Genomic DNA, 9,614 nt, shown 5'->3' on the forward strand with positions numbered 1-9,614 from the left:
CTCAGGCACACTGGAACGCAACTACAGGAGCCATTCGACGGTAAAATTGCACCTTTCGGTTGAGTCTTTGTTACCGATAGTCGACCTCCAGAATATCAGATAGTCACGCGCGGATGACGTTATTGTATGACGTCATGACATTGAGCGTCCGGTGCGAGAAGATGGCAAATCATAACTAATTATATCGACATGTTCAGCGAAGGCAACTATCAACGGATCGTTCCAAGGAATGCAACTGATCCGTGAATAGAACATTTAAGCGAATCCGCGGTGTTTACTGCGCCAGATAGACCTGATGTGGGAGCCACGCAGCAGCCCAGACTTCCGCAAAACAGCCCTCTAGCAGCGGCCGCCAACGCCAACAGCCACTATCTGAGGGTGTCCGTTCCAGCAGCGGCCGGGTTCCTCGGAGCGGTACGCAGCGGAGCCGCGCGTGGGTGGCCTGGGAGCGGGGCTGCTCGGCAGCGCGCGGCAGACGCCGCCGCAGGGCTGACGGCTGACGGCGGCCAGAGGTGACATGGCCGGACCCGGCCGTCACCGGGCAGCCCACTTCTAGGTATACGGGCCATGGCCGTCCGCCAGCGCCCCGGTGACCCGCCGGTGCCCAGACCCGCGGCCGCCGCTCCGGCAGACCGCAGTGGCCGGGTCAGCAGGGCGCGGCGGTCCGCCGCCGCTGCCAACGGGGCCGCCCGGGGCTGGAGGCTGCCGGGCCCGGAGAGCGGGCTGCGTCCAGACTGGCGGGCGTCGCGTGCGCGTCGTCCAACACACTGCGAGGTCCGCCGAAGCTGTCGCGATCCATAATCGCCATACCTTAACGACGCAAACAGCTTCCACGGCCATGAACGCGGAAAAACCCGGCAACGGCTGCATTGCGTCAGACGGCGGAAAACAGCTGGCGATACCCAGGTTCGAACCCACGACCTGACTCACGGCCGCGGTGTGCGCTTCAACCGATCCACGCCGCGTTCCAGTCGCGCAATGCACCACCGCCTAACATCACGTGCGGCTCCGTGCTGTGACTCTGCTCAAGGGGCGCTATTGAAACGGGGTGAACACAGCCAGCCACTTCCATACATCAGCCCAGCCAAGAACGGGTGATCCGCGCGCCACTCGGCCGGCCGTCAGCCGGGCTCAAGGCCGTCTCCGCCCACTCGACGCCTGATTGGTCGGCTTGTGACGTCACAAGCCCTCACGCCACTCGGGGGCCCCTCGTTGCACCAGCTGACCCAGATCGACGCAGGGTTGGCTGGGAAGCATTCATAGCGACGGGGCAACAGGGCTGACCGCGCCTCTTTGTCAGAATCGAGACCTTCACGAGCGAGACGAGGACAGGGTGTTTATTGGCTGCTGACACAAAGCGTTACCGATGCGAACTGAGAGCTTAAGTTCCGCGAACATGTCACGCTAATCGCCAATAGAACCTCACCTCATTTCATTATTTGTGGATCGCTTCAGACAGCGTACCGGCGGCGAACCACAGACGCAGCAGCGAGCGCCAATTTCAACACACGATGTAGCTGAATCCCCCCCCCCGCGCCCTAGCAGTTCATTTCCAAGGAAGACTTCGCTTCAAAACCGAGGGTCCACTTGTCGGAGCGCGGGGCACGTGTTCCCAGCGTGTGGGCACGTGTTCGCTCCGGTCACGTGTAGTCACGTGTTTCCGGCCGAGGTCACTGTGTCCGCTCGACAGACCGGACCGGCGCCGGTCTGCGGCACGTTACCGGAGCCGACGGACCGCGCGGCCGCCGGACAGCGCCACCGGCCACCCGCGCTGGGGCGGCTGCGCCTCCTGCTCCGCCCCCACGAGCCACTGACGTGGGCGAAATTGCGAAGCGTGTTCCGCCAGGCGTCAAACTCGACGCGGCTGTTGCGCAAAGACGCATCTGTCGCGACAGAGCCCAGGGCTGCGCGCCGTGCCGCTCGGAGACCCCGGGTGCACGACGCTGGTGTCTAGAAACGCGGCGTGCGGCGACAGAGCCCAGGGCTGCGCGCCGCGCCGCTGGGAGGCCCCGGGTGTACAAAGCTAGTGTCGAAAAACGCGGCGTACGGGGACAGAGGCAAGGACTGCCCGCCCGCGGCGCTCGGAGGCCCCGGGTGCACGAGGCTGGTGCCTAAAAACGCGGCGCACGGCGACAGAGCCCAGGACTGCCCGCCCGCGGCGCTCGGAGGCCTCGGGTGCATACGGCCGGTGCCTAAAAACGCGGCGTCCTAACCTCTGAAAGCCCGACGGTGCGCCAAACGTCGCCACCGAAAACACACTCGCAAAAACTAGGAGAAGCGAGCACAAGCGACGACCACGCAAGGCAAGGGCACTAGGAAGGATACGCCCGCCCACATCCTTCTGTACCCCGTGGCACACGTCACAGTGTTCTGCCCGCGGTCGGCGCGGCCTGGTCGGGCCGAGCGGCGACCCCGCCGCCGCCGGGCCCGTGCGGTCCGGCTCTAGAAACAGCTGGACGATCATCAACGCACGCGGAAGGCCGAGCGTCGCACGTTGCCGGAAGCAGCGTACCGGCCTGGCGTTTGAAGGAGGCCCGCTGGCCAACAAGCAGCTGCAACAGCGGGGACCCAACCCTCCCCCCGCCCGCCGACACCGAACGTCCAACAACCAGCAGCGACGTGCCGGGCGGAAGAGTTCGTCGGACGCAGCCGAGTCGGCCGTAGTGCCAGCCACGCGCCGCGCTCGACGCCGGGTCGGTGCTCGGGCGGGCAGCAACAGGCCGGCGGTCCAGCCCGGGCCGGCCCGCCGGCCACGCGGCGGCGGCCGCCGTGCCAACACGTCGTCCGCACGGCGACAGACCGAGCCGTGACGTCAGAGGCGGCGGCGACGGCGGCGGCTGTCTCCCGTCTCTCGGCGCCCGCGCGGGAGCGGCCGAGCCGGGGCCCGGCTTAGTCGGCACGGCGCGCCTCTGTTATCCGGCTGGGAGGGGCGGGGGTGGGAGGCAGGGGCGGGTGGTGACAGCGTGGCGTAACCCAACCGGCACTCTGCGGAAGAGCGGGAGACTGCCAACCAAAGGAGGTCGGATTGGGGGGGGAGGGCGGGGGGGGGGGTGTCGCAAACCTTCACCACCCGAACACGCCCGATCCTCGGACGCCTTCGCTATGCCGACTCCAGACCGCAAGCGCCGACAACCACGCTACTCCGAACACCCGCAGAATCAGCCCCGCCCGCGCGCCGTTCGCCAGCCTCCTACACCTGCAGCTGATCCGCCGCGCTCCGCGCCCCTCTACCTATCAGCCGGGGCTGCACGCAGGGGGCGGGGGGGGGGGGGGGGCTCGCCGCGGAGCAGCCACCTCCAAAAGCCGACCAGAGCAGAGTGCTTCAACCCACCCGCGGGTTGGAGCACTCTGCCCGTGTCCGTGCTCCGCTGTGCTGACACATCACAGGACAATCACGCGACACAAACGTCCCCCACGCGGCACACGCGTGACTAGCGCCGGCCGCCGCCGGGGCGCGGCACCCACCTGGTAGATGAGGATGACGGCCTGGGCCAGCGTGCCGCCGCTGGCGGCGGGCACGCCGGCCAGCTGCACGCGCGTCTTGACCACGTCGGCCGGCTGCGTGACGACTGAGGCCATCAGGCCCGACAGCAGGCCGCAGCCGAACGTGGCCACGTCCGACCAGCGGCCGGACGTCACCTCGGCCGGCAGCGCGCGCCGCGTCTGGCTGCCGGGCGGCCCGAGAGGAGCCGGGTCAGACGCGGGGGCACGGCACGGCACGGCACGGCACCGTAAGGCACGGCACGGCACGGCACGGCATGGTATGACAAAGCGCCGTACAGGACACGGGCAAAAGCGCGTGACTCCGGGAAAACCCAGCAGAGGACGTTTTACGCCATGGATATTCCGCAGCTGGACGGGCGGATCACCACGCTCAAGTACACAAACACTGCCGACACCCAATCGGTACTTTCTTTCATTCATGCCAGGGACGACTTCCGCTGATAAGTTGGTTTTGTTCCTCAAACAGCGGGTGCTGACATGTGATCACCACTGTCACGCAAAAGGAGCGATCGGGATCGCAGTTAACCACCCTGTTGGCCAAAAGGGCACAGAGGGGCATCGTCCACTGTGCAGTTGGACCGTGTCCAGTCCGCCGACCAATCCCGCAGACCTCCCCTTCCGCCGGTCACCTCCCCCTCCCTCGCCCCCCCCCCCCCCCCCCTCCAGCCGCACAAGCCTCGGCGAGCCCGCCACACGGCCGGGCGAGCGGCGGCCAGCGGCCGGGAGCGCCGCCAGGCCGGCACCCACCTGTAGAACATGTAGTAGAAGCTGGAGAAGGGCACGTCGCGCAGCAGGGTGGGCAGGAGGCCGCGCGTGAGGCCGCGGCCGCCCTCCGTCCGGTAGATGAGCTGCAGCGCCTGCGTCACGCCCCGGTAGTCGTAGATGCCGCTCTGCCGGACGGCGAGGCGGTCAGCGGGCGGCGGAGAGAGGGGACGCGGCCGGCGGCGGTCCGACCGCAGCCACGACTCTCCCTTTTCCTTTCGTCTCCTCTCGCGGCACGCCCCGCCGAACAGGAGCGGCGGCGTCGGCGGCGACCCGCCGGCGCACCGCCTCTGTGCACTCATCCACGTGGAGTTCACACATGGAGTTCAGCCGCTCCGGCGCTACTGCGGCCGTTGTCCCTCCCCCTCTCCGCCCCCTACCTCGTTCCCGCCGTCCTTCGCTGAACACGCCTCGGGCGTGCGAGGTCATTGACCGCCAGACCGGAGTCGACTCCACGCCCGGTGTTGCTGCTGGCGCCGCTGGCGCCCGGAGACCTAAGTCGGCGCCCGGTGACGACCTCTACGACCCCAGCCCCGGTGACCCGGCGCTGACCCCTGGCCTGCCCTTGGAGCTAGACCCCAGCTGGTGTTAATTGCTAATTACTAATCACTCCGCGACGACGGATCGCTGTCACTGTAGCTCGGCTGGCACGGGAAGCCGCGGTGAGCTTTGCCAAGGGATCACAAGGCGCGCGCACGGCAGAGCTCCGAATAGATTTCTCGTGAACTTGTAACGCGTGGAGATACAGAGAAGCGGCACCGGTATCTGGCATCGCACGTAGCCTATTCTGATGAACATCTACGTCTGAACAAAACTGAGCTTCGCGAGGCAATCCCATACATCCGACTACCACCACGCGGTCGCGAGACATAGGAAAACCTCTGAGCGACGGATGACAACTACTACTACCCCTCCCCTTCCCGCCCGGTTGCCACCTGACAGTACCCGCCCGCGGCGGCGGCGGCGGCGGCGGCCGGCTCTCACCTCGTAGCGCGTCTTGACGACGGTGGCCGGGATGGTGGCGGCGCCGGCCAGGGCGCGCGCGCTGCCGCCGATGACGAGCGCCTCGGCCGCCGACGGCGGATGGCTCAGCGCCGAGCGCAGCACGTGCAGCGCCGTGAAGTGCAGGCCGACGCCGGGCACCACACGGGTCAGCGACTGCGGCACCGGGCGCCGGTCACGAGCGCGGTCACGGAAGGGTCACGTGCATCGCCGTTAAGTGCAGGCCGACGCCGGGCACCACACGGGTCAGCGACTGCGGCACCGGGCGCAGGTCACGGGCGCGGTCACGGAAGGGTCACGGGTAGGGTCAGGTTGGGTTAGGCCAGGTCAGGTCTGACGATGACATGGCTCAGCGAGATATGCTTGGGGCACGGTTATGGGCTAGGTGACAGGCGAGTTCGCGGGTCAGGTCGGGTCAGGTCGGGTCAGGTCAGACATTAGGTATGGCACGGCTCAGCGAGAGATGCACAGGGCACGGGAACAAGTAGGCGCAGCAGTCCTTCAGACGGTAATTAATCATAGACGGAGATATGAGCTCAGTTCAGGATAGAGAATCCAGGTCACGCAAAATAATGCAGTGCTAGCACGGACCGCAACACCGGTGGCCACCATCTGACCCCGTTGTCCCGTACCGCAACACCCACACTTGCTTACTGTCCTGAGCCGTCACCCAGAACGGCCCCCCAGTCATCTCGCAAAACACCGCTCACACACAACACACATCGTCTTACATAACACCCCACCACAGCGGGAGAGCCCCCCCCCCCCCCCCCCCCTCCTCCTCCAGCGACAAGGGCGCGCCACGTGGCGGGATGTGGCCACGACCGCGGCCGGCGCCGCCGCGCGTCACGTACCGGCACGACACCCTTCCAGAGAGCACGCGGGCTCTCATTCTTGATCACACTCCATATCACGGTGGCCATACCAGAAGGACTATTCCTGAAACGCCAGACGGCCGCCGTCAATCGCGGTGCAAAGTTAGAAATAATTATATATATATATATATATATATATATATATATATATATATATATATATATATATATATATATATACATAGATATAACTTATAGAGTTGAATAGTTAAAACTTATAATGTTATAAAGAATAGATATAAATTATAAAGAAGAATAATAAAAGAATAATAGAAAGTTCGAAATAAGACTGCGCCGTTAACTGGCGTACACTTCCAATTTGTAAAAAACCTCTCCACACCAGCATAAAAAATCAAAGATCCGTACCCACAGCGCAAATATCACATTTCGACGTTACCCATTCGCCACAGCCTGAACATCCATCACTCCAGCAGAAACGAGGTGAGCTAAATCACGTAAAAACCTCACGTGGGCCCAGCTGGCCATCTATCCCACCGCCCGGACACGCAGCTGCACCCCGAGAGGGCGCCGCGGCACGGCACGGCACGCCGCGGCACGGCACGGCACGGCACGGCAGGGGTGCGGACGTACCCCCTGAGGACCGCCGCCTGCACGCGCGTCTTGACCAGGTCAAGCGGCTGGAACAGGACGGTCGAGCACGAGCCCGAGAACGAACCGGCCAGGAACGACTTGAGCAGCGGAGACTGTAACCATAGACACACGTGTCAGCACGGGTGTCATGTGTCACGTGTCACGCGCGTGGCCGGGTGTAGCACAGATGTCAGCGTTGCTGACGGGCGCCCGTCCTGGGCAATGTGAGATCTGGTCAGGGGCGTCAGCGAAGAAAGGCGATCATCCCCGGCGTCACATGTACACGAGCCAGGAGCTGGACCACACCTCTATCCAAATTTCTTTGACGTGGAGCGTTGATCCCACGACCAGGCGCGCGAAGCACGAGCAAGGACCCCCTCCCCCCGCTTTTGCGGCCTTGCTTCGCCCCTGGCCAGCCAGTGCCATTGGTGGTCAATCGCGTTCGCGAAGGCCGGGACTGGACTTTCCTCGTGTTTTCAACAGCTTTCTAGCCAGCCTAACTGGGTGGGAGACAGCAGCTGCCGAACGGTGTACAAGGCTTCTGTGCGTGACCGCCGGCGAGCGAGAGCGGCGAGCCGCGAGGACCCGTCGCGATCCGACGCTGACGCCATGGGGGCCCGACGTCGCGGCAACGCAGGTGGTCCTGGCCCGCCGGCAGCGGAGAGGTCCCAGCAGGACCAGCCAGCGGGGCAAGCTCGCGCTTCCAGCCCCGCTTCCATCGCTCATGGGCCCGCGTAGTATCGGTCGATGAAACTACACTAAGGCACGGCGTCGCGCCTGCCCGCTCGTCCACCGGCCGAAACCGGTTTGAGGCGGCTCGTCGGCGGAGGCGCACGCGGCCGACGACCAGAGGCGCGCTCAGGGCGAGCTGTCCCGGGGAAGGGAGATCCCTACAAGCTTGAAATGTGACACAAGCTTGAAATGTGACACATACTTGACACAAATACTTTCTTACTAGCAACGGCCCCTGGTGCCCTGAACTAGCCCACAATTCTTACATAATATGCCCCCAAGCCCAGACTGTCGAACCAAAGGCATGGAAGAGATCGGTGACCCGTAAGGAAGTTTAAAGCATCGGCCAATCTCACGCACGTCACGGACTATGCAGTGGGTTCCGTATGAAGCAACCGGTGACCAGCTTCACTGAGATCACATAAGCGAGTGTTTTGCATCGAGGGAACAGGTTTCGCGCGCCAATCATCGGAGAAGTGATCCAACCATGTTCTCACGCAGGAGACACTCGAGGTAGAATTACCCAGTTCCAACCAGCGACACAGCAAAGCCACCACGCGCAGCTCCACGTCACGCATTAACCAATCAATTATAAGATCAACACAAATCAGCTCACGACCGGAAGTACCCGCGGGCGTCGTGTCCGCTGACATGGCCGCTGTGCCACTGGCGTCTCGCCTCGCTTACCATTGCTGCGTCTCGTCGTCCGGCGGCCATTCTGGCGGACCTCACACCACACGGATTGGTGACACCACGCGAGATTGAGACAATAGTCCTTCTGCTACAGTCACCGCGGGAGACGCACCTAGAGCGCTCTAGGTGCAAGGCGCCACCGCTCCGTGCGTGTCGGTAAAGTCAGAGTAGTAGAAAGGGCTGAACCGGTAATTCACCCTGATCTTCTCGCCGAATACAGACAAGAACACCATCTTGACATTAATCGTGAGTACAGGTATTAGATAAGAACGATGGGGAGAACCAACGCGACCAGCCAACACTTCGCACCGCACAGCAGCGACCACCGCGTGCTCCAACGCCGAATACAGCTGCGAAAATGGCGCAGCCGACGAGTGTCCGTCACTTTTTAAACCTACCACTAGATGGCAGTAGTGACGGAGCCAAAAACGGCCGCGGAGGCGAAGGCCGGGAGGGTTGCTGGGAGGTGTCTGGTCGCTCGAGAGAAGCGCGATCAGCAGCCGTTGGATGGAAACAAGAAGAGCGGTGGTGCGTATGGCTTCCGCATTTTTTTAAAGAGAGGGGGAGGGGGCGTTCTGCTTTGTACGAGTTGGAGGCAAGGTCATCGCTGAGTGTCTCAAAGGTGACCTCTTTTGTTGGGCTGTTTTTGCTCGACTGGATGCTGGCATCGATCTCGATTAATGCCTCCTCAGCTCCCGTGGTGCAGGTCAGGACCGATGACGAGATGGTATGGCTCGAGTGAATATGTCCTCAGCTGCAGACGTTTTTTTCCGAGGGTTAAACACAGAAACGACGGGAGGTCTGCGGTCTGTCACTTGCAAGTACGACCGAGGACACCATTTTCTATCCAATCAGGGCATTTTAGGGTGTGGCAGGGAGACAAAGCTCTTTTAAGTTCTCATAATTTAACATTGGGCCTATCAGCGTTGGCTCGGAGAGAGGAACAAATATGAGGTGGGGCCGCAGGTTGGCAAAATGAGTGGGGGACCAGGGGAAAGCTTCTAATTTACCGGATATGATCAGTAATAAAAACAGACGCTTTTACGGGCCAAGAGGTGATGAAATCCCAAAAAGTAAATTACAATAGACCAGGCCATAGTACAACAGATCATCTAAACTGGACGAAGTTTAAAGCCTCGTGTTGGTGTGTACTCGCTAGCGCTTGTAGCATGAGTACGCATGAACTACATGTCGAAGCGCTGGTGCTTCACTTTATGAATAATTTGAGTCGCAAGATTTTGCCAAAAATAGTAGCTTTAATCGGGACAGCTTTTAGCAGGTGACAGAAATATACTATAAACCATGTTTCATCAGTGCTGACGTCACAGATCAGTGGTGACACAGCGCTCTTTAACACCGCTCAGATCGGTGCTTTTCACAGAATTACACGTGGTAAGAATCGTGCCTGGCTGCAGCATCTTACGACGGACGTGATCAGTTTACTACGTCTGGTAA

The 9,614-nt window shown here is 62.1% G+C and overlaps 1 protein-coding gene across 1 annotated transcript in view; it reads right to left on the bottom strand.

The window, feature by feature from the left end:
• Positions 1-8,506, bottom strand: part of LOC119113522 (mitochondrial glycine transporter) — a 13,112-nt gene extending 4,606 nt beyond the window's left edge. The window contains exons 1-6 of the mRNA XM_037237824.1: positions 8,154-8,506; positions 6,735-6,847; positions 6,123-6,207; positions 5,251-5,424; positions 4,252-4,394; positions 3,466-3,667 (exon numbers count right to left, since the gene is read on the bottom strand). Coding sequence (XP_037093719.1) covers positions 3,466-3,667; positions 4,252-4,394; positions 5,251-5,424; positions 6,123-6,207; positions 6,735-6,847; positions 8,154-8,183 — 747 coding nt within the window. The 5' untranslated portion in view covers positions 8,184-8,506. The remainder of the gene's footprint in view (positions 1-3,465; positions 3,668-4,251; positions 4,395-5,250; positions 5,425-6,122; positions 6,208-6,734; positions 6,848-8,153) is intronic.
• Positions 8,507-9,614: the final 1,108 nt, after the last annotated feature.

Source organism: Pollicipes pollicipes, unplaced genomic scaffold (genome assembly GCF_011947565.3).
Source record: "Pollicipes pollicipes isolate AB1234 unplaced genomic scaffold, Ppol_2.1 Scaffold_7262;HRSCAF=8765_pilon_pilon_pilon, whole genome shotgun sequence".
Taxonomy (NCBI): domain Eukaryota; kingdom Metazoa; phylum Arthropoda; class Thecostraca; order Pollicipedomorpha; family Pollicipedidae; genus Pollicipes; species Pollicipes pollicipes.